At 45.1% G+C, this 25,979-nt stretch overlaps 1 protein-coding gene across 2 annotated transcripts in view; it reads right to left on the minus strand.

Moving 5' to 3' along the window:
• The window catches only part of LOC140398380 (unconventional myosin-Id-like), a 913,794-nt gene that overhangs the window by 577,588 nt on the left and 310,227 nt on the right, over positions 1–25,979 (minus strand). For both annotated transcript variants that reach the window (XM_072487000.1, XM_072487001.1), the window contains exon 15: positions 20,345–20,511. In XM_072487000.1, coding sequence (XP_072343101.1) covers positions 20,345–20,511 — 167 coding nt within the window. The remainder of the gene's footprint in view (positions 1–20,344; positions 20,512–25,979) is intronic.

Below are 25,979 nucleotides of genomic sequence, written 5' to 3' on the forward strand. Positions count from 1 at the left end.
TAGTCTTAAGATGGTGCAGGTGTGTGTTTGGAAACCACTGCTAAATAAGAAATAAAAAAATCGACAGCCTAACACTCTCCTACACTCACTGTCATGCTGGGAGGCATGAATTAGGCAATAAGAGTGTGTTGGACAAGAGCAAAAGCAGACTCAAGCTGTCAAATAAGCTGCCAACATACTCAGCTTACACATGGCAAACTTTGGCAAGGTATTGGAAGGTGTGCAACTGCAGCCACTGAAAAAGTCTTCAGGACATAAGGAGAGAAAATAAAGGCAGAACAAACCCACAAATCACCTCAACGTTCTCAAAGACAGTCAAAACACTCGAAAATGAAGCCAAATTTGTACCTTGAGGAATTAACCTGTGCTGCTTGCTGACTTATGCAGGCCATTCTAACTACAACAACGGACAATTAATCCATGCTGTATTAGAGTGCATTATTAATGCATCCCAGCAGTCTGTGTAGTGGTGACGCAGAGCACCATCTGCTTCATTATTTTTTGATAGTGAAGCATTCCCATTATAATTAGCAGGCTGGATCAGTGAATTTGTCACCTTAAATGAACCTGCATTTTAGGAGCACATATTTTAGCAAGGGTGAGTGATTACCAGGAGTTTCGAATGTACATCAGTGTGTGTGTATATATATATATATATATATATATATATATAGATTTTTAAAAATTATAACACACAGACACACACTACACTCACACACATGCACAGACCTACTATGCTGAATAACAAATGTTCCAAAATGCAGCATGGTATTCTGGGTGCTAAATAAACCTTTGCATTTGAGCAAATGAAGATGAAACAGCAACGCTATGTTTCACTTTGATGGTTATTCACAAATAGAAATAAAAATGAATACAGATTCTGTTGCACATAAAGGAAGCCATTGTGCTAATGAAGTAAACCCGATTGTAGGAATGAAATAACCCCTGCAGTTGCTAACAGCGCACTAACAGCTGATTGAACCTGTCTAGTCTCCACTTTTCAGCTGCCTCCCATAATTGTGAACAGCGGGAAAGCTGATGGAGACTTCTGGTGTCTTCAATCAGCTGTTGATGCTGTTAACAACGACGGGAGTTGTTTAATTCCTGCAATCTAGTAAGGTTTTACTGTTTACCGTGTGGTTAGTTATTGCAAAATACAGGGCTGAAGCATTTGCAACAATCTTCAGCGAGACGTGCTGAGTGGTTAATCCCTCTCGGCTTCCTTCTGAGGTTCCCAGCTTCACAAATGGCAGTCTTCAGCCAATTTGATTCACTCCACAAAAAAGGGCTGAAGGCACTGGATAGTGCAAAGGACATGGGCTCTGACAACATCCCGACAGTAGTACGGAAGACTTGTGCTCCAGAGGTAGCTACAGCCTTAGCCAAACTGTTCCAGTATGGCTGGAACACCAGCATCTACCCGGCAATGTGGAAAATTGCCCGGGTATGTCCTGTCCACAAAACACAGGACAAATCTACAGCTCCGCCTTCAACACCATTATCCCGACAAGACTAATAACCACTCTCTGCAATCTTGGACTTGACCCCTCCCTGTGCAGCTGGATACTTGATTTCCTCACCAACAGGCCGCAATCTGTCAGGGTAGGCAACAGCACCTCCTCCACAATAGTCCTCAACATCAGGGCCCCGCAAGGATGTGTGCTCAGTCCTCTATTGTACTCTCTATACACACATGACTGTGTGGCAAGATTTAACTCCAACTCAATCTATAAGTTTGCGGATGACACGACTGTCGTGGGCCGTATCTCCAATGACAAATCAGTCTACAGAAGGGAGATAAATCACTTGGTTGCATGGTGCACCGAAAACAACCTCTCTTTAAATGTTGGAAAGACCAAGTAACTGATCATTGACTTCAGGAACAAAGCACGATTCACACTCCCGTCTGCATCAATGGCTCCGAAGTGGAGATGGTCGATAGCTTTAAGTTCCTGGGGGTCACCATCACCAACAGTCTGCCCTGGTCCACTCACGTTGATGCACCAATCAAGAAAGCCCAACAACGTCTCTGCATCGACTCACACAAACATCTACAGATGTGCCATCGAGTGCATCCTATCCGACTGCATCACAGCTTGGTATGGCAACTGCTCGGTCTAAGATCGCAAGAAACTGCAGAGTGTGGTGAACACAGCCCAACGCATCACACAAGCTTGCCACCCTGACATTGATTCTGTATATACCTCCCGCTGTATCAGGAAGAAACAGCATTATCAGAGACCCCTCCCACCCAGGCATTGCCTTCTTCCAGACCCTTCCATCAGGCAGAAGGTACAGAAGTCTGAAGACCCGCAAATCCAGACATAGGAACAGCTTCTTCCCCACAGCTGCAAGACTCCTCAACGACTCCCCTCACACTGATCTGTTACTGTAAGAACACTATTCACGACGCCCTATGCTGCTCTTGCTCGTGTATTTGATTTGTTTGGCCCCTTGTTCCGCACTGTAACCAATCATTGTTTGTCGACGTACCATTTTTGTCAATGTACTCTGTTGATTATTCTTTTTGTCTACGGTGTACGATCTCTTGGTCGTAGAAAAATACTTTTCACTGTACTTCGGTGTATGTGACAATAAAATCAAACCAAATCAAATCCAATTTGACCAATTACCACCCAATCATCAGCAAAATGATGGAAGGGGTTATCAACAGTGCTATCTGCGGCACAAACACTGCAAAATAAAGGTAAGGTAATAGCTATAGTCCCAGATGACCATAGGCTGCTTTACCCTTTGAGGAGAGAGCGGAATGATGGTGATTTAACCTGAGGAATCACCACACCTCAGGCGAGGGAAGGGTTGAGAGGTGGGGCCTTCATGAATAACCCAGCAATAACAGGGGAGGTGGTGGGGTAGTGGTATTGCCACTGGACTGGTGATCCTGAGACCCAGGATAATACTCTGGGATCCTGGGTTCGAATCCCGCCGAATCCAATAATATCTGGAATTAAAAGTCTAACAATGGCCATAAAACCATTGTTGTAAAAAGCCCAGCTGGTTCACTAACCTTTAGGGAAGGAAATCTGCAGTCCTCACCTGGTCTGGGCTACATGTGACTCTCGATCCACGGCAATCTGGTTGACTCTTAAATGGCCTTAGAAATGGCCTAGTAAGCCACCCAGTTGTATAAACTGCTACAAAATCAATAAAATGGAAAGAAGCCTGAATTGACCTAGACACCGGGAATGACAATAGCAAACCCAGGCTCATCGACCCTGCAAAGTCTCACAGACTCGTCATGCAACAGCCTGACATAGTCATACTTATAGAATCATACCTTACAGATATGGTCCAGGCACCACTGTCACCATCCCAGCAGAAGTAGTGGTTCAGAGGTATACAGTTGGGAAGAAATTGTGCTGGGAGGCCTCAACATCAACTCCAGATCTCATGAAGTCTCATGGCTTCAGAGCAAACATGGGAAAAGAAACCTCCTGCTGATTACCACATACCATCTACCTTCAGCTGTTGAATCAGTACTCCTCTTAGAGGAAGCACTGAGGGTGGTAAGGACACACAATGTACTCTGGGTGGGAGACTTCAGTGTGCATCAAAGAGCCCTAGCAAAACTTGCGTCAGTAGGAACCAGGGGAAAGCTCTCCACTGGTTAGAGTCATACTTAACACAAAGGAAGATGGTTGTGATGGTTGGAGGTCAGTCATCTCAGTCCTGGGACATCACTGCAGGGTGGTGTCCTCGGCCCGGCAATCTTCAGCTGCTTCATTAATTTTTTAAAAATAAATTTAGAGTACCCAATTCATTTTTTCCAATTAAGGGGCAATTTAGCGTGGCCAATCCACCTACCCTGCACATCTTTGGGTTGTGGGGGTGAAACCCATGCAAACACGGGGAGAATGTGCAAACTCCACACGGACAGTAACCCAGAGCCGGGATCGAACCTGGGACCTTGGCGCCATGAGACAGCAGTGCTATCCCACTGTGCCACCGTGCTGCCCCCAGCTGCTTCATTAATGACCTTCCTTCCAACGTAAGGTTAGATGTGAGGAGGTTAGCTGATGATTGCACAATGTTTAGCAACATTTGTGACTCCTCAGACACTGAAGCAGTCCACATGCAAATGCAGCAAGACGTGGACAATATCCAGGCTTGGGCTGAGAAGTGGCAAGTAACATTCGCGCCACACAAGTGCCATCTCCAATAAGAGAGAATCAAAGAATAGCCCCTTAACATTCAATGGCATCACCATCACTGAATCCCCCACAATCAACATCCTGGGTGTTACCATTGACCACAAACTGAACTGGATTAGCCATATAAATACAGTGGCTACCAGAGCAGGCCACACTAGGAATCCTGATTCCCCAAAGCCTGCCTACCACTTACAAGGCACAAGTCAGGAGTGTGATGGAATACTCTCCACTTGCCTGGATGAGTGCAGCTCCAACAACACTCAAGAAGCTCGACACCATCCAGGAGAAAGCAGCCCATTTGATTGGCACTCTTTCCACAAGCATTCACTCCCTCCACCACCGACGCACAGTAGCAGCTGTGTGTACTATCTGCAATGATATGTATAATGTAAAGAGTGTAAAGGGTTAACAAGATAATGTTCATGCATCTCAACACTACATGGCACCATAGTGTAGCCTTATAAAAGGCTGTGCGCTAGGCATTCTGGGAGAAGGTTGCAAAGAAGGATAGAGAGAAGTTGAGATAGATTGTTGGCTGTACTAAAAAGATTAGAGATTTCTGTAACATAGGTTTTATACTATTGTGTTATTAGCTATTACTTAGTAAAGTGTGCAAACCATTTGAAGTAGTGTAAAATAAACTAGCTTTGTTTCAAATACATAACTTGATGTTCTTTGTCAACAGTACGACTTTCAACAGCAGGTCAAAGGCTGGGAATTGTGCATTGAGCAACTCGCCTCCTGTCTCCCCAAAGTCTGTCCACTATTTACAAGGCACACATCAGGTGTGTGATGGAATACTCTCCACTTGCCTGGATGAGTGCAGCTCCATCACACTCAAGAAGCACTTGTCAAGCTAGGTTCAAGATTACCTTTCAGGGCTCCCCAGAGATTTAGTGTTTGTAACAAGTGATTTAGCTGTACACATCTGAAAGTATTGATTCAGTATTTCAGATTACACAGTAAGAATGTTACAATTAGTTCTTGGGATTCAAGGAAGTAATATGGATGATTACATGTTAAACAAGTTGGATTGGAGTTAATGTATAAGAGCTATATGCAAGCTCGCTCAATTTTCCTAGGTGCACAGGGTGGGTGTTAATCGCCATCAGAAAGGTTAGATGGGCGAGGATTCTCAATAAGCCTGAATCAGGACCGAAGGATTATCTGACTTTCAAATCAGAATAAAAAACAAACTGAAATCTAAAGGGAGAGAACTGATCGATTGAATAGATGTATGTAAAAACAAGTAGGCTAAAGATTTTCTTTATGAATATTTTGGTTTTAATTGGAAATACATTTGGTTGAGAGGCAAGAAAATAAGGAAGAATGTGCTCTTTATTTCAAATACCATCATTACCCAATTGTGGTAGCGTGCCCCTCTAAGGGGGCCAGTTCTTGGAGTGACATGCGATCTCATTGGCCAAACAGGCCGGAGCGTGCAAACCCTGGGGCTAAGCACCGGTTTCCCAGTTAGTTAGGATTTGCAGTTTTGGACCATGATAGCCTTTTATCTCACTCTCTGCATATAGTTACTAGTTTAGTAAATCCTTATTCACCAATAAACTTGGTGATTGCCTGTTCATCAGGACACTACATTGGTGACGAGGATCAATCAAAGTGCCTTCCTACTGCTATCAAAATAGGGAGAGAAGACTTAATGTGAAAGCCTATCCTTTGGAAGCAAACTTGTCCAGCAGTCTGAGTGTCAAAAAGCCCTTTTTAGAAAACAAGAACCATTCAAACCTAACAGTGCAATGAGACACATCCAATTACGATTGCGCTGATGTGAAATGGTCAGCCATTTAGAATGGAGGTGGACAGGGGGGGCCTCCGCTACAGTTTTAGGTGAACAAACATATTGTTATTTGCAAGGTGGGGTCCAGCCCCTGAAGTTCTGACTTCACAATGGCTTGGTGGGCCACATATCCTGAGGAAACTGTTGGCTTTCTCTAATAGTAGTTGGGGGGGGGGGGGGGGGGGCAAGGACCAAGTATGATGGACCGGGATTGGTGTCTCCAAATTAGATTAAATTGGTTAAAAATCTTCCAAGTTAAAGATGGAGGTATTCCTGACATTTCAAAAAAAAAAATCAAGAAGTTTTCCAAGGAGAGTTAAGCAAGATACAAAGCCTAAAAATTAAGATTTATGTGGATCCTAAGGTCACATCCAAGTTTTTCAAAGCCTAACCCGTTCTCTATGCCTTGCACAAGGAGGTTGAGTTTGAACACGAGCGACTAGAAGAATGAGGTATTATCAAACCTGTACAGTTTTCACTGTGCGCGTTTCTAACCATGCCGGTGGTGAAGCCAGATGGAACCATCAGGATATGCAGGGCCTACAGACTACCGATGAATCAGGCAGCCAAATTGGACCGATACCCAATACCAAGAATTGAAGATTTATACGCCACATAGCAGGAGGCTCAACTTACACTAAACTTAAAATGAGCCATGTGTACCAACAATTAGAGTTAGATGAAACATCCAGGAAATCTGTTACTATAAATACCAACAAAAGCCCATACCAGTATAGCCGGCTACCATTTGAAATCGCATCGGCACACAATTTTACAATGCATGATGGAAAGTTTATTGCAGGATTTACCCAAGATGTTTGTCTGTCTAGATGATGCACTGATTACGGGAGCGTCCAAGGAGGAGCACCTAGAAAATCTGAGAAGATTTAAGAAGGCTGAAAAGAGAAAAACATAGGTTCCAAGCTCATAAAGTGATGTACTTTGGATTTAGGGTTGACGTCAAAGGGCTGCACCCCATGGAGGAGAAGATAAAAGCAATTAAGGAAGCACTGGCCCCCCAAAATGCGTCAGAATTGAAATCCTTTTGAGGAATGGTGAACTATTACAGCAGATTTATTCCCAATCTTTCTACAATGTTGGTACCCTTACACTACTCAAGGAGCACCCTTCATCAAATGGACTGGCTGAGAGAACCGTTCAAATATTCAAAGCCACCATAAAGAAACAGGCACCAGCCCCTCTACCCTGTTCCTAGAATCTTAGAATTCATAGAATCCCTAGTGCAGAAGGAGGCCTTTCAGCCAATCAAGTCTGCACCACCCCTCTTAAAGAGCACCTTGACTAAACCCACTAGTCTGCACGCACACCTTTGTGTCCAAAATTGCCCTTAGTGCTGGGTGGGGCTACTGGGTTATGGGGATAGGGTGGAGGTGTGGGCTTGAGTAGGGTGCTCTTTCAAAGAGCCGGTGCAGACTTGAATGGCCTCCTTCTGCACTGTAGATTCTATGATTCAAACTCCCGCGAGGAAGCTATTATTACAGGAGCTACACTGTGCCCAACCTGGGATGACAAGGATGAAGATGCTTGCATGTAATTAAATGTGGATATCGACATAGAGAAACTGGTCAAACAATGTGATCAATGTTAAATGCAGCAAAACGTGTCATCTGCGGCCCTAACGAACCCTTAGGAGTGGCCAGGTCGACTGTTGGCACAACGACATGTCGATATTGTGGGCCCACTTATGGGGTCTTTGTTTTTGCCCATCATAGATGCTCATTCCAAGTGGTTGGACATACATGAACGGAAGTCCTTGACCTCATCAGTGACAGTAGAAAAATTGAGAGGCATTCATCACCCATAGGTTGCCAGAGGTTCTGGTCTCATTAATGGGACTGCTTTACTCGTGAAGAATTCCAACATTTTATGAGAATCAATGGCATTCAACATATTCAAATTGCTCCCTCCCACCCTTGATCAAATGGACTGGCTGAGAGAACCATTCAAATATTCAAAGCCACCATAAAGAAACAGATATCAGCCCCTTTACCCTGTTGCTGTTCATAGAATTCATAGAATCCCTACAGTGCAGAAGGAGGCATTCGGCCAATCAAGTCTGCACCACCCCTCTGAAAGAGCACCCTAACTAAACCCACTAACCTGCCCTATTTCTGCAACCCCACCTAACCTTTGGGCACTAAGGGACAATTTAGAATGGCCAATCCACCTAACCTGCAAAACTTTGGACTGTGGGAGGAAACCAGAGCACCCGAAGGAAATCCATGCAGACACAGGGAGAATGTGAAAACATGACACAGGCGGTCACTCAAGGTTGGAATTGAACCCAGGTCCCTCGAGCTGTGAGGCAGTCATGCTAACCACTGTGTCACCATGCTACCCATCTATTGAACTACATCCCATGTTAGCCAGAGGTGCTGCACCCACCTAGTTGCTAATGGGCAGGTGCATAAGGGCACGGTTGGATCTTTTATTTCCAAATTTGACAGGGAGGGTGGAGGGGAAACAGAACTCACAGAAGAAACATCACAACTCAAAGAAAACAGAGAACATTTGAGGTGGTATACGTGAAGAATTTTGGGGCTGACTCAAAATTGGATCCCCGGAATGATCGTGGCAAGAACAGGTCCAGTATCTTGAGAGACTGATGTTCAAAGAAAGGGCCAAAAAACACCTCGACCATTTGAGAAGACGAGAACCGCACACAGGACCAGTGGAACATCCCAGCCCTAGTAGGCTTGTCAGTGAGATTGCTACAGATGAAAGTAATGCTGCAAGAAGCCACCCTGAGGAAGAACTTAGAAATGTTCCAGGGAGAACCAAGGAAACTATCTGTATGGATGCACCTTCACAAATTGAGAGTCAACTCATTGAGGTTCAAACCGAAGTTAGCTCTACTGCTGAAGCTCTCACATGATCAATAAGTTCCCTGACCACAGTACCCTGTAAGAGAATGTGTTGTATATTATTGTAAATAGTTCCATTGTTATTGCAATGTGTTAATCAGGAACGTAAAGTGGGAGGGATGTGGTAGCATGCCCATTTAAGGGGGAGACTTCCGGGAGGGTCATTTGACACAATTGGCCAATCGGGCCGGAGCATGCGAACCCTAGGGCCTGAGCATGGGTTTCCCAGTCAGTTAGTAGTTTGGAGTCTTGGAACATAGTAGCCTTTTATTTCCTCTCTGCATATAATTATTTTTGTTGACTGTTGACTATGCACAGGGTTACCACTTTCCACAGGTTTCCACTCACATACTTTTTCCCTATCAGTATGGCAGAAGAGAAAAGCACATAAAGCAAGGGGAAGTGAAGTGAGGTGCTGATTGCACACAACATGGACTGTGAGAGCCATGCCCTCTCTCTCTGTCCAATCAGAGCCTAAGTATTTATTTTGTTTTTACCACTTGATGTTGATGACAGGGATGAGATTATCCGTGAAGGCCCTGCCTTCTCAAACCTTGCCCGTCGCCTGACGTGTGGTGACCCAGACTAGATCAATACCAGTCAGCTCTCTCTCAAAAAAAAAAAGAAGAGCAGCCTATGGTCAAAGGGCAGTGGTTAGATCCTCTTGTAGGAGATGGTCATTTGCCTGGCACCAGTTTGGCACAAATGTAACTTGGCATTCAATGGCATTAGCATCGCTGAATTCCCCACAATAAATGTCCTGGGAATTAGCATTGATCAGAAACTGAACTGGACTAGTCATGTTAATACTGTGGCTACCAGAGCAGGTCAAAGACTAGGAATCCTATGGCATCTAACTCACGTCCTGCCCGCCCCCCCCCCCCCCCCCCCCCCCCCACCCCCCCCCACCCAGAGCCTGCCCACCACCTACAAGGCACAAGTCAGGAGTGTAGTGGAACACTCTCCACTTGCCTCGATGTGTACAGTTGCAACAACACTCTTGCAGCTCGACACCACCCAGGACAAAGCAGCCCACTTGATTGCTACCTCTTCACAAACATTCAAACCATCCACCACCAATGAACAGTTGCAGCCGTGTGTACCATCTACAAAATACACTGCAGGAACTCGCCAAGGTTCCTTAGACAGCACCTTCCATGGCCACTACCATCTAGAAGGACAACAGCAGCAGATACATGGGAACCCCACCATCTGGAGGTTCGCCTCCAAGTCACTCACCACCCCGACTTGGATTTATATCGCTGCTCCTTCACTGTTGCTGTGTCAAAATCCTGGAACTCCCAGCACTGTGGGTGTACCTACATCTCAGGGACTACAGCGGTTCAAGAGGCAACTCACCACCACCTTCTGAAGGGCAACTAGGGTTGGGCAATAAATGCTGGCTTAACCAGCAACGCCCACATCCCCTAAATGTATTTTACTTTATTAGTAGGGACATAGAATACCGCAGCAAGGAGGTTATGTTGAAATTGTATAAGACACTGGTTTGGCTTCAGCTGGAGTATTGCATCTAATACTGGGTGCTGCATCTCAGGAAGGATGTCACAGCATTGGTGAGTGTAGAAAAGATTAGAAGAATGGTTTCAGGGATGAGGAACTTTAATTATTAAGTAAGTTCGGATAAGTTAGGACTGATTTACCTTGAAGAAGAGAAAGCCAAGAAGAGAATTCATATAGAAGCTTTCAAAATCATAAGGAGTTTGGACAGATTTACAATATATCGTAATGATTTGGAGGAAGGAACAGAGCATACTGTGGCCAAATTGCAGGTGAATACACCTCATTCTGCTGAACTCCGAAAAGTATAGACCCAACCTATTTATTCATTCCTGATATGGTAATCCCTCCATACCCAGGATCATCCTAGTAAAGGGTGGCACGGTAGCACAGTGGTTAGCACTGTTGTGTCACAGCTCCAGGGACCCAGGTTTGATTCCTGGCTTGGGTCACTGTCTGTGCGGAGCCTGCACGTTCTCCCTGTGTCTGCGTGGGTTTCCTCCAGGTGCTCCGGCTTCCTCCCACAAGTCCTGAAAGACGTGCTGTTAGGTAATTTGGACATTACGAATTCTCCCTCCATGTACCCAAACAGGGGCCGGAATGTGGCGATAGCGGCTCTTCACAGTAACTTCATTGCAGTGTTAATGTAAGCCTACTTGTGACAATAAAGATTATTATTAAAGGTGGGAGGGAAGGCATTTTGGTAGGAGGATATAAATAGTTTACAGAGGGGTATTGAGAGGTTAAGTGAGTAGGCAGAAGATTGGCAACTGGAATTCAATGTGGGGAAAATGTGAGATAGAGAGAGAGAGAGGACAGTGTCCAATACCATCATACTTCGCCGACAGCCGTACCGCTGGCCGGGGGGCTTCTGCCAGGGCTGGGGGGAGTATTGGGCGGCGGCCAGGAGGTGGGCAGTGGAGTCGGGGTGAACGGGTATGTGATCCAGCACAACAGGCGCCATCTTTTCGGGCATGATCGGTGCATGTGTGGGGGGTATAAGCGTATGCGTGGCTGCAGTTTGTCAGCCCTGCGCGTGTCCAGCAGAGGCCTGGTGATTCTCTCTCTGTTTTTTGCGCGTTCCGCAGAGACCTGGTGATTCTCCCACTGTTTTTTGCGCGTTCCACGGGTGTTTCACGCATCGCCGGTGCTAGTCCCTCACTGGTAGCAGAATCGGTGCGGGTGTGGCACCAATCATTCAGCTGTGCAACACCGTGGATCCTCCGTTGCCGTCAGCACTTTACACACAGGAATGGAGAATCCAGCCCAGATTCTCTCCTTCAGAATCCAGCCCAGTAGTTTCTCAACTACTGACATGAGACCTACTGATCTGTGGTACCCTGGCTTGTCTCTACAACCTTTCTTAAATTGTGGTACCACATTAGCTGTTCTCCAGTCCTCTGCCACTTCCCCCGTGGCCAGAGGGAAATTAAAAATGTGGTTCAGAGCCCTGGCAATCTCCTCCCTCGCCTCCCACAGCAGCCTGGGACACAATTAGAACATAGAACATAGAACGATACAGCGCAGTACAGGCCCTTCGGCCCACGATGTTGCACCAAAACAAAAGCCATCTAACCTACACTATGCCATTATCATCCATATGTTTATCCAATAAACTCTTAAATGCCCTCAATGTTGGCGAGTTCACTACTGTTGCAGGTAGGGCATTCCACTGCCTCACTACTCTTCTGGAGCTGGAGATGTGTCTACTTTTCAGCTTGCCAATACCTCCAATAACTTTTCTCTCCTGATGACAATTTGCTCAAGAACCTCACAATCTCTCTCCCCGAGTTCCATAACCACCTCCTCATTCTCGTGCATGAATACAGATGTGAAATATTCATTCAACACTGTACCAACGTCCTCTGGCTCCATCCACAGATTTCCCCCTTGGTGCTTAATGGGCCCTACTCTTTCCCTGGTTATCCTCTTCCCATTGATGTACTTATAGAATATCTTGAGATTTTCCCTACTTTTACCAGCCAGAGCTTTTGATTTCTTAAGCGCCATCCTGCACTTTCTGTACCTCACTAATGCTTCTGCAGACTTGCTCCCCTTATTCTTTTTAAAAGCCTTTCTTTTCCTTCTCATCGTATCCTGAATGTTCCTGGTCATCATTGTTCACTGGGTATGTTACACCTTCCTATTACCCTCGAGGGAACATATTGGGCCTGTACCCTCCCCATTTCATCTTTGAGCACCCCCCACTGCTCTTCTGTAGGTTTCCCCACAAGTAACTCTTTCCAGTCTACCTTGGCCAGATCCTGTCCTATTTTGTTAAAATCTACTCTCTCCCAATCCAAAACCTTTTTTTGGCAACTTGTCTATTTCTTTGTCCATAACAAATTTAAATTGAATCATGTTGTGGTTGCTATCACTAAAATGCTCCCCCATCAACACATCAACCAGCTGCCTGGCTTCATTCCCCAGAATTAGATCCAGCACTGCACCATTTCTTGGTGGATCCTCTACATATTGAGCTAAAATGTTCTCCTGTGTATATTTTAAGAACTCATGTCCATCTAAGCCCTTAACATGATGGCGATCCCAATTAATTTTGGGAAAGTTGAAATCACCGAATATAATTACTGTCTATCATTCTGTGAAATCCATTAGGGCTACAAACATCTGGCTATCTCAAACATCCCTGAAGGAAATGAAAATTTGTGTGCGGGGAAAGGTGTGTGTGTTCTATAAAACAGCTGGTTGAACACTTAAAAAATTATCCCCATGAACAAAATTAAATTTCAGCAAATGTATAGTTTAAATAAATTTAAATATATTTTAGTTATCATGGTGTGAAACTGTGGGGAACAACAGTGAAGAGGTGAAAAAAACAGGGATATGCTCAGCATGCATTTAGATTATCCTGAAAGTGTGAATTTTATGATTAAGAGCAGCTTATTGAAGTGTATATTTTGCTCAGTGCACTGTGAAAGTCGCTTGGAGGGGAAAGGGGCTTGGAGGGGAAAGGGGCTTGGAGGGGAAAGGGGCTTGGAGGGGAAAGGGGCTTGGAGGGGAAAGGGGCTTGGAGGGGAAATGAGCTTGATTGACTGTTAACTGACCTTTGGAAATGATGAGGCAAACGAGTCAGTTCAAGGGCAATTATAGATGGTCAACAGAAATTGGCCCAGCCAGTGATGCCCACATCCCATTAATGAATTTTTAGAAAGATGTAAAAGATGGCATTATTTTGAAGAGAAGTGATGTTTCCCCGGGTGTCCCTCAATCAACAAGAGTTTAAAAAGATTATCTTGTCATTATCATATTACTGGTGGGAAATTGCTGTGCTCAAATTGGTACTACAAAGAACAAAGAAAATTACAGCACAGGAACAGGCCCTTCGGCCCTCCCAGCCTGCGCCGATCCAGATCCTTTATCTAAACCTGTCACCTATTTTCCAAGGATCTACTTCCTTCTGTTCCCCGCCCGTTCATATATCTCTCTAGATGCATCTTAAATGATGCTATTGTGCCCGCCTCTACCACCTCTGCTGGCAAAGCGTTCCAAGCACCCACCACCCTCTGCGTAAAAAACTTTCCACGCACATCTCCCTTAAACCTTCCCCCTCTCACCTTGAAATCGTGACCCCTTGTAATTGACACCCCCACTCTTGGAAAAAGCTTGTTGCTATCCACCCTGTCCATAGCTCTCAATTTTGTAGACCACAATCAGGTCCCCCCTCAACCTCCGTCTTTCCAACGAAAACAATCCTAATCTACTCAACCTTTCTTCATAGCTAGCACCCTCCATACCAGGCAACATCCTGGTGAACCTCCTCTGCACCCTCTCTAAAGCATCCACATCCTTCTGGTAATGTGGCGACCAGAACTGCATGCAGTATTCCAAATGTTGCCTAACCAAAGTCCTATACAACTGTAACATGACCTGCCGACTCTTGTACTCAATACCCCGTCCGATGAAGGCAAGCATGCTGTATGCCTTCTTGACCACTCTATCGACCTGCGCTGCCACCTTCAGGATACAATGGACCTGAACTCCCAGATTTCTCTGTACATCAATTTTCCCCAGGACTCTTCCATTGACCATTAGATCTTCCAAAATGCATCACCTCGCATTTGCCTGGATTGAACTCCATCTCCCATTTCTCTGCCCAACTCTCCAATCTATCTATATCCCACCTGGCTGGGATCATTCCCCGATACCAGGTTCAGTATGGCCCCTTCCCGAGTTGGACAATTTACATACTGCTCTAAAAAGTTCTTCAGGATGCTCCTTACAAATTCTGCTCCATCTACGCCTCCAACACTACATGAGTCCCATTCAATGTTGGGGAAGGTAAAATCTCCCATCACGACCACCCTATTGCTCCTACATTTTTCTATAATCTATCTACGTATTTGTACCTCTACTTCACGCTCGCTTTTGGGAGGCCTGTAGTAAAGTCCCAACAGTGTTACTGCACCCTTCCTAATTCCTAGCTCTACCCATATTGCCTCAGTGCTCGAATCCTCCGTCATGCCCTCCTTAATCACAGCTATGATATCATCTCTGACCAGTAATGCAACTCCTCCATCCATTTTACCTCTCTCGCTATCCCTCCTGAAGCATCTCTCCCCTGGGATATTTAGTTTCCAGTCTTGCCCTTCACTCAACCAAGTCTCAGTAATACCAATAACATCGTATTACCAGGTACTAATTCAAGCCCTAAGTTCATCTGCCTTACCTGCTACACTTCTCGCATTGAAACAAATGCACCTCAGACCACCTGTCCCTTTGCGTTCATCATCGCTTCCCTGTCTACTCTTCCCCTTAGTCACATTGAGTTTATTATCTGATACCTTACTGGCTTTAGTTGCTGCCTCTTTACTGACCTCTAACTTCCTAATGTGGTTCCCATCCCCTTGCCACATTAGTTTAAAACCTCCCCAACAGTGTTAGCAAAATCACCCTCTAGGACATTGGTTCCAGTCCTGCCCAGATGTAGACCATCCGATTTGTAATGGTCCCACCGCCCCCAGAACCGGTTCCAATGTCCCAACAATCTGAACCCCTCCCTCCTGCACCATCTGTCAAGCCACGTATTCATTCTGACTATTCTTGAATTTCTACTCAGACTGTCTCGTGGCACTGGTAGCAATCCTGAGATTACTACCTTTGAGGTCCTACTTTTTAACTTATCTCCTAACTCCCTAAATTCTGATTGTAGGACTTCATCCCGTTTTTACCTATATCGTTGGTGCCTATATGCACCACGACAACTGGCTGTTCACCCTCCCCCATCAGTATGTCCTGCAGCTGATCTGAGACATCCCTGACCCGTGCACCCGGGAGGCAACATACCATTTGGGAGTCTCGTTTTCGGCCGCAGTACCGCCTATCGACTCCCCTTACGATTGAATCCCCTATGACTATAGCCCTGCCAGTCTTTTTTCCGCCCTTCTGTGCAGCAGAGCCAGCCACGGTGCCATGAGCCTGGCTACTACTGCCTTCCCCTGGTGAGTCATCTCCCCCAACAGTATCCAAAACGGTATACCTGTTTTGGAGGGAGATGACCGCAGGGGACACCTGCACTGCCTTCCTGCTCTTTCTCTGCCTTTTGGTCACCCATTCCCTGTCTCCTTCACCAATCCTAATCTGCGGTGTGACCAATTCACTGAACGTGCTATCCACGACCTCCTCAGCATCTCGGATGCTCCAAAGTGAGTCCATCCGCAGCTCCAGAGCCGTCATGCGGTCTAACAGGAGCTGCAGCTGGACACACCTCCCGCACATGAAGGAGTCAGGGGCATCGGCCACGTCCCTGAACTCCCACATTGAGCATGAGGAGCATAACACGGGTTTGGGATCTCCTGCCATTGTTACACTTTACTTTAACTGATTACAAATATAATATCAAATAATGAATAAGTGAAAGGAATAAAGATTTTACTTACCAATCACAATACTTACCAATACACGAAGAGTTAAATTTCTCCCAGCTACTGCTAATTGGAGCACTTTCCTTACCAGCCAATCAGGTCACTGCTTTGCTGTGATGTCACTCTTCAAGGTAAGTTTTTAAAGAGGAAAACTTACCTTCCCGAGAGACCGCTGGCCACTGCTCCCGCCGAAAATCTGGAGGCCTCTTCTCCGGCAGCTGTGTCCCCATCGCTCTCCTTGCGCTCTTTAATTCTGTGTCCCCGCCGCTCTCCTCACGCTCTTTTATCCTGTGTCCCCACCGCTCTCCTCGCGCTCTTTCACTGAGTCTCTGCCGCTCTCCTCGCACTCTTTCACTGAGTCTCCGCAGTTCTCCTCGCGCTCTTTCAGAGTCCCCGTCGCTCTACTCGCGCTCTTTCACTGCAGGCTGTGACTTACATAGAACAGTACAGCACAGAACAGGCCCTTCGGCCCTCGATGTTGTGCCAAGCTTTGTCCGAAACCAAGATCAAGCTATCCCACTCCCTGTCATTCTGGTGTACTCCATGTGCCTATCCAATAACCGCTTGAAAGTTCCTAAAGTGTCCGATTCCACTATCACAGCAGGCAGTCCATTCCACACTCTAACTACTCTCTGAGTAAAGAACCTACCTCGGACATCCCTCCTATATCTCCCATTCCGAAACTTATAGTTATGCGCCCTTGCAACAACTACATCCACCCGAGGAAATAGTCTCTGAATGTCCACTCTATCTATCCCCCTCAATCTTATAAACCTCTATTAAGTCACCTCTCATCCTCCTTCGCTCCAATGAGAAAAGCCCTAGCTCCCTCAACCTTTCCTCAGAAGACCTACCCCACAATCCAGGCAGCATCCTGGTAAATCTCTTTGCACCTTTTCCAATGCTTCCACGTCACAGTTCAACTTCTTTCCACATCTACCTGCCCTCGACTCTCCCTTTTGATCTTTACTCGGCTGGGATCCTTACAGTGATTGTCTTTTTTTTTTGGTTAGAGGAGGCGGTATGGAGGGAAACACTGAAGAAGTGTTTCGGGTTTAACTGTCACTTGACAACAGCTCCTCCACAAACCACCTTCAAGATACGGGGACCGCAATGCACTGATGCAAATTTTCCCCACAGCAGCCAATCAGAAGCTCCGCTCTACTGCCCTTCTTTACATTTCAACAATGACTGTATTTCAAAAATAGTCCACTGCCTTTAATGTGCTTTGGGATGTTGAGGTCACAAATGACACTTCATAAATGCAAGTGGGTGAAAAAGTTGCATTAGCTGCAATTGCACAAAATTTACAAAGAATTGCATTAATTTATTGTGCAATGCCAAAATTGGTCACCTTATTTAAGGACCGGTTTGCCACACCATTTCCAAGGGGCAGTTAAGAGTCAACCACATTGACTGGATCTGAAATCACAGGCAGGCCAGATCAGGTAAGAATGGCAGATTTACTTCCCTAATGGATATTAGTGAACAAATAGGTTTTTAAAACACTTGATGATGGTTTCTTGGTCATCATTAGAGTTTTTAATTCCAGATTTATGTGGAATTCAAATTTTACCATCTGTCATGGTGGGAATCAAACCCAGGTGCCTAAAGCATTACCCTGGATCTCTGGACACTAGTCCAGTGGATGCAATGGAAGCAGTTCAGAGGAGGTTTACCTATTCCTTATGAGGGAAGGTTGGACAGGCTGGGTTTGTATTCACTTGAGTGTAAAAGAGCAAGAGGAGCCTTGATTGGGACATACAAGATCATGAGGGGGCATGGTAGCACAGTGGTTAGCACAGTTGCTTCACAGCTCCCGGGTCCCAGGTTCGATTCCCGGCTTGGGTCACTGTGCGGAGTTTGCACTTTCTCCCCATGTCTGCGTGGGTTTCCTCCGGGTGCTCTGGTATCCTCCCACAGTCCAAAGATGTGCAGATTCTGTGGATTGGTCTTGCTAAATTGCCCTTAGTGTCCAAAAAGATTAGGTGGCGTTACTGGGTTATGGGGATAGGGTGGAGATGTGGGATGAAGTAAGGTGCTCGTTCAATGGGCTGAATGGCATTCTTCTGAAAATTCTATGATTCGATGACAGGGTAGATGCAGAAAAGATGTTTCGTCTTGTGGGAAAACTTAGAACCAAGGGTCATTGTTTTAAAAATAAGGAGTCGCCCATTTAAAATGGAGATGAGGCAAATTTATTTTCTCTCAAGGGGTCGTGAGTCTTTGGAACTCTGCTTCCACCATCTTTTCAAGAAGAGAGTCTTTGAACATTTAAGGCAGAACTAGATAGATTGTTGGTAAGGAAAGGGGTGATATGTTAGCGGACGTAGGATGGGATGCAGATTTGAGGTTACTATCAGTTCAACCATGATCTTACCAAATAGTGGAGCAGGCTCAAGGGACTGAATGGCCTACTTTTGCTCTTTGTTCATATCCTCGTATAATTCTTTTCCCCATTAACTGAGTGAGCTTTACCACCGCATAGCCAGTCACAAAAACCACAAAGATCCCAGATAACATCTCGGACTGTTGTAAGGTAACTGAACTCATCTGAAGTAACACAAAGGAATTCCAACTGACCCTAATCCCTGTGCTAATTAACGTCAATATCCAGTGCTCGTCTGGGAGTGTGCTTATGTTGATCTCTGGTGAGCAGACCTAATGGGATAATAGAGGGACACGGTGGCACAGTGGTTAGCACTGCTGCCTCGCAGCGCTAGGGATCCCAATTCGATTCCAGCCTCGGGTGACTTTGTGTGGGGTTTGCACGTTCTCCCAGTGTCTGCTTGGGTTTCCTCTGCGTGCCATTATTTCCACTCAGTCCAAAGATGCGCAGTATAGGTGGATTTCCCATGATCAATACGCGGGCTCAAGGGAGAGGGTGGGGGTGTGGGCCAAGAGTTGCTACATACGCAATGGGCTGAATGGCTTTCTTCTGTACTGTAGAGATTTTATGGATTCCATGGAATAAAGAACAAAGGGGTGTGTGTCATCTTAAAATGGGAGCTATGCAACTCAAGGTGAATAATTCCCAAGGGCATGTGAATGCAGGGAAAAATTGCGGATCGATTAAGTTTTGTTAGGTAGGAGTATGAAAGGGCATGGAGCCACGGTGGGTAAATGGAGTTGAAGAACAGACCAATGAAAGATGGGATCATCCTAAAGAGGCTGAGAATCCTGCTCCTCTTTTATAGAACAAGAACTTCCATTTTTATTGCACCTTTAACATTGTATAATGCCTCAAGCTGCTTCACTGAACATTATCAAATGTAAATTGACACTCAGCCACTCAGAGAAATAATAGGACAGATGAGCAGAATCAAAGAAGTAGATTTTAAGAAGCATTTCAAAGGAGGAGAGAGGGGTTAGGGCCGAACTTCCAGAGGCTGGAGCCTAGGCAGTTACAAGCACGGATGCTAATGGTGGAGCAATTAAAATAGGCGATTGTGCACTCAACATATCGATCAAACAACACCTCTTAGTGCAGCACGTTATCACTGGGTAAGACTGAGGCCGAGTACTACTTCAATGCCATCTTTGTATGAATTCAGATCAGTTGCAGGTTACATTGCAAGTGCTTTTAGAAACCTTCATTAGTAGTGGGGCTTTGGATGTCAGCTGCTGAGGTGCCTTCAGACTTTTACCACCTCAATATCCTTGCTTTCCATGAATTTCCTCACGCTGGTTTCAATATCATGGTACAAGTGACCATTACTGCATGTGTCGTGGCTTCAACTATCCATGTTGGTGTTCTTCGCTACCGCACTGAATGTTCTTTTTCCAGCACCCCATGTTTATGTTTCTTCTCCAGAGTACTGAATGTTCCTTTTCCAGCACAGTCTCTTCTGTGTCTCGTCTATACTCATATTCCCTGAACGAGCTCTTCCGTGAGTTCAATCCAATTCTTAATCCCCTCGACCTATTGCTGCAAAGAGCTCCACCTAGTGGCTCAGTTGATAGGTGAGAGATATCCAAACAGGAAACACAAGTCTATAGGCACCTCTTTACCTCAGTGTTCTGTCTGCAGCAAGCAAATGTGAAAAGGGCATAATGACCAGTGTATTGGATTTTATTATAAAAATTTACCTCTGAAGGAATCGATCATAATACTGTCGGTAAGCGAATCCTGCCCTTCGAACACGTACATTTTCCATTAAACCCAAATATTCAACCTGGTGCTGGCAACGCTGGTCATCAAACAGTAGTGGAGATTTCTGCTCGTTGGGCTTGATACAACGGACATAGTAAGGTTCCTGCCAAACAAAAATGGTCATCTATAAATTGCCACATATAATGTACAAAATACTTTTAATGCTGCTGCTGACAATGAATTTTGTATGTGATCTTGTGTTAATAAGAATGTACATAGATGCATCATGATAATATCTGAAAACCATGCATCAGTTACACCAGTTTGATCCTTAGGTACCACATTGGTGTCAATACAATACAGGAACAATTGCACAAAATGCAATACTGTTGTATGATACATTTAAACTATCACATCAAATTATTCCCACAATCTGTACTCTCCACTGCTTCTATGGCATATAGCTCTGCCTCCAGTAACACCCCAAATGTTTGGACGATAATAGCTGTACTCCCAGATGCTATGCACAATTCAAGGAGCAACAGTACGAAGTTTTCATAAACTTTGCATACATCTATGTTACACATAGATACATAGAAGATAGGAGCAGGTCGAGGCCTTTTGGCCCTTCGAGCCTGCTCCGCCATTCATCACGATCATGGCTGATCATCCAACTCAATAGCCCAATCCTGCTTTCTCCCCATAGCCTTCGAACCCATTCTCCCCAAGTGCTATATCTAGCTGCCTCTTGAATATATTCAAAGTTTTAGCATCAACTACTTCCTGTGGTAATGAATTCCACAGGCTCACCACTCTCCTTATATCTGTCTGAAATGGTTACCCTGAATCCTCAGACTGTGACCCCTGGTTCTGGACACACCCATCGTTGGTAACATCTTTCCAGCATCTACCCTGTCGAGTCCCGTTAAATTTTCTAAATCTCTATGAGATCCTCTCTCATTCTTCTGAACTCCAGCAAGAACAATCCTAACCTAGTCAATCTCTCCTCATATGACAGTCCTGCCATCCTTAGGAATCAGTCCGGTAAACCTTCGCTGCACCCCCTCGAAAGCAAGAACATCCTTCCTCAGAGAAGACGACCAAAACTGCACACAATACTCCAGGTGTGGCCTCACCAAGGCCCCGTATAATTGCAGCAACACATCTCTGCTTCTATACTTGAAACCTCTCGCAATGAAGGCCAACATATCATTAGCCTTCTTTACCGCCTGCTGCGCTTGCATGCTTACCTTCAGCGACTGGTGCACAAGGCCATGCAGGTCCCCCTGCACACTCCCCTCTCCCAATTTACAACCATTCAGGTAGTAATCGGCCTTCCTGTTTTTGCTTCCATAGTGAATAACCTCACACTTATCCAAATTATACTGCATCTGCCATTTATTTGCCCACTCGCCCAACCTGTCCAGATCATGCTGTAGGATCCCTGCATCCTTGTCACAATTCACCCTCCCACCTAACTTCGTATCATCTGCAAACTTTGAGATGTTGCATTTTGTTCCCTCATCCAAATCATTAATATATATTGTGAATTGCTGGGGTCCCAGCTCCGATCCCTGTGGCACCCCACTAGTTACTGCCTGCCAATTTGAAAAGGACCCATTAATCCCTACTCTTTGTTTCCTCACTGCCAACCAGTTTTTTATCCACCTCAATACATTTCCCCCAACCCCATGCGCTTTAATTTTGCACGATAATCTCTTATGCGGGACTTTGTCAAACGTCTTCTGAAAGTCCAAATATACCACATTGACTGGCTCCCCCTTGTCAACTGTACTGGTTACATCTTCAAAGAATTCCAACAGATTTGTAAAGCATTATTTTCCCTTCATAAGTCCATGCTGACTCTGACTGATCCTGCCACTGCTTTCTAAATGTTCCGCTATAAAGTCCTTGATAATGGATTCAAGCATTTTCCTCACTACCGATGTTAGGTTTATTGGTCGAAAACTGCTTGCTTTCTCTCTATCTCCCTTTTTGAATATCAGAATGATGTGAGCTACCCTCCAATCTGCAGGGACAGTTCCAGAGTCTATAGAATCCCAGAAGATGACCACCAATGCGTCCACTATTTCCAGAGCCACCTCCTTAAACACTCTGGGATGCAGATTCTCAGGCCCTGGGGATTTATCCGCCTTCAACCCCATCAATTTTCCCAGCACCATTTCTCTACTAATGTTGATCTCCCCTCTCAGTTATTCCCTCTCACTAAACCTTACATTCTCCAGCATTTCTGGTATCTGATTTGTGTCCTCTTTTGTGAAGAAATCACTGGCAGTTGTTCTTCATATATATTATGTTCTATGTAATTCATGCCAACATTTATATTCTGTTTGAGCCTCCTTTCATCCTTTGTCATTAAACGCTTATCAGCATTACCTTGTATTCCCTTCTCCATCATATGCTTACTTAGCTTTCTCTCAAATCACCGTTTTGCTTACAACAGTGAGTTCTACATTCTCTAGGTAAAAATGTTTCTTCTGAATCTTATTTGACTTCTTGGTGACAATTTTATATTGATTTACTCTTCCTCACAAGTGGAAACACTATGATTGCGCTATTGAAATATTCATAATTTTAAAGACCTCTATTAGGTCACCCTTCAGCCACCTCTTTCCGAGATAAATAAAAGTTGCCCAGCCTGTTCATTCTGTATTGTTAGGCATAAACTTGCATTTCTGGTATCAAATTTGCAACCCAATTTTGTACTCTCTCCAGTGTATCCTTACGATTTTTATAATATGGCAACGATTTAATAATATGGAGTTAATATGTGGCCTAACCAAGTTCCGATACAAGTTTAGCGTAGCTTCTCTATTTTGCAATGCTATCTGTCGAGAAATAAAACTTTTTTCTGTTTTTTAATGGTCTTACTATTTTCAGCAATATCTGTACTTGCAGATTCTTTGCTCCTTTACCCCATTTAAATGTTCATTTTCCATTCCATGCACAATACACAGACAGACAGACGTGTGAAGAATCATGACAGCAATGCAGACACAAAATAAAATAAAGTGTATCTAAATAATTGTACAATTTAACATGCAATTCATTTTCAAAAACCTATTAGTAGCTCAGGGGCTAAGATTAAGATTCTGGAAGTTGAATCTGAGTTTACACCACAGAGAGATCTTTCAACAACAGATTACAGGAAATATTTTGCTACAATTAAAGATGTGACATATTTCAAACTCCTGATAATATCATGAGATTGTTTTAGCCCATTCCGTAAGGGCAAATGATAAATGAATGTGCCAGACTTTAAAAAGTCGCCTAACTCAATGAGGAAAGAACTGGAGTGAACAAATTGTAAATAAGACTGGAGGAAGAAATAAGCATTCAGAGCACAAATTACTGAAAGAAAATATTCATGGGGGACTTCCGTTGGCGGCCATGGAGTGAGTGGCCGCACACAAGGCAGCTCCTGCCTGAGGACTGGTTTTGCGGCCCTTTTAGCCCATTTTGCAGGGATTGCTCAGGTGGAAAAGTGATGGAGCAGAAGAAGTAGGGTTCCTCCTCCGGTGAGAGATATCGAAGAGTTACCAAACAAAGAGTGTGTTGAACAAGGGGTGCTCTTCGGACTCAACGGACACGCTTGGCACAGGAGGGAAAAGAATGGGGGAGGGACCTGTGGTGTTGCTGCCAGCTCAGTGGTCAACAGACAAGTCGGTGGAGTTCCTATTGAATGAATATATAAAGCAAAGGCAGGCAGGCAGTCATTGAGGATTTGGCGAAAGTGACTGAATCAATTCGGGCAGCCCTAGGGTGGCACAGCAGTTGGAGGTGCAGAACGTGTCGTTCTAGAAGATGGAGAAAACAGTTACCGACCATGAGGATCGGATTGCCTCCATGGAGGCAGATATGTCGATGATGTCGGAGCAGTAAAAGTGATAAGGGTCAAGGTTGATGACTTGGAGAATGCTCCAGACAACAGAACTTGAGGATCATAGGATTGCCTGAGCACATAAAAGGAGGGAGGGCCACGGAATATGTGGTGAATATGCTGGAGTATTTGGTGGGGCAGGGGGTATTTGAACGATGAGGACGAAGCCTAGAGCTGGGGAGCCACCACGGGTGATCAGAGTATGGCTCCATAGATAACTGGACAAAGAAATGATTCAGAGTTGGGCAAAGGAAACGAAGGAGTGCAGCTGAGAAGGCCACACTGTCTGAATCGACCAGGATTTGGGAGGGGAACTAGCAAAGAGGAGGGCCAGATTTAATAAGGCCAAAGCTGCTCTTTTAGGAGCCAGGTGAGGTCTAAAATTATGTACCCAGCTCACCTGTGGATTACGATGGGAGGAGAGAACATTACTTCGATACGCCAAAGGAGGCAAATGACTTTATTAAGGAACATGGACTGGGGGACATCTGAAGGATTTGGGTGGGTTTAGCTGCATGAGTTTTGAACGTGTGCTGTGTGTTGTTATTATTTGTTTTTCAGTTACATGTCTGTATAATTCTGTAAGATTTACCACCCTGCTTGTGGGGTACGGGTCTTGGATGTTTTAAAAGCAATTGTTGGGAATGGTGGGGAGCGTGGGTGTGTGGATGGATTGGTTTTGGGTACACGACTAAAGGTGGGTGTGGGTAGGGGGGCTGTGTGTCGAATCTTTTGCTAATATAACTTGCGTTTTTCCTCAGTTAGCAGAGATGCTGGTTAATGGAAGTGAGGTGGGGGAGAAAGCCACGGCTGGTTATTTTGAGGGGGTTGTTTTGTTTGTTTTCTATGTGGGTTGGGGTTACAAGCCTTGGGCAATGGGGTTTTCTTTGTCTGGGATGGGGGGTGGGGGGGGGCGCGGACTGTGACGGTTCTTTTGTGGAGTGTTTGGGTGGGGGGAGGTGGCAGCAGCCACCTTGGGTGAACCATTATGATCAAGTTATGGCTGATCAGGGTTTTGGCAGGGTGGGGGGAACCTGAAGCCCCACCCCGACCAGACTGGACTCATGGAACGCGAGGGGATTAAGTGGTCCGATTTAAAAATCTCGGGTGTTCGCCCATTTAAAGAACTTGAAGGCAGATGTGGTGTTTTTGCAGGAGATTCAACTGAGAACTAGGGACCAAATGAGGTGGAGGAACGGGTGGCTGGGATAAGTGTTCCATTCTGGACTTGATACGAAGACGAGGGGAGCTGTGGTGCTTATTAATAAGAGGGTGGCCTTTTCGCTGGGTAACATTGTGGAGACCCGGGGGGAGGGAAGAATCATGATGTGAGTGGATGGTTGGAGGGACTTGCTGTGGTGTTAGTGATTGTGTACACTCCGAACTGCAATGATACAGAGTTCATTGATAAAGTGTTGCCGACAATCCCAAATTTGGATACACATCATCTGATTATCCGGGGGATTTTAACTGTGTCTGACCCTAGGCTGCTTAGGTTGTGCCCCAAATCCCTGAAGATGTAGGTGGTGGCTAAGGAGCTGATTGGGTTCATGGAACAGATGTGGATGGGGGGGATCCGTGCAAGTTTAGGCATCTGAGAGAGGAGTCCTCCTTTTATTTCTACTTCTGATGATCTTATGAATTTCACTCATTAAAACAACTTTGACCTGAGGACAAGGCAGTCATGCTCCCTTTGTATATTGATATGGACTATTTCAGATAGTTATTGA

The sequence above is a fragment of the Scyliorhinus torazame genome, chromosome 21, assembly GCF_047496885.1.
Source record: "Scyliorhinus torazame isolate Kashiwa2021f chromosome 21, sScyTor2.1, whole genome shotgun sequence".
NCBI lineage: Eukaryota > Metazoa > Chordata > Chondrichthyes > Carcharhiniformes > Scyliorhinidae > Scyliorhinus > Scyliorhinus torazame.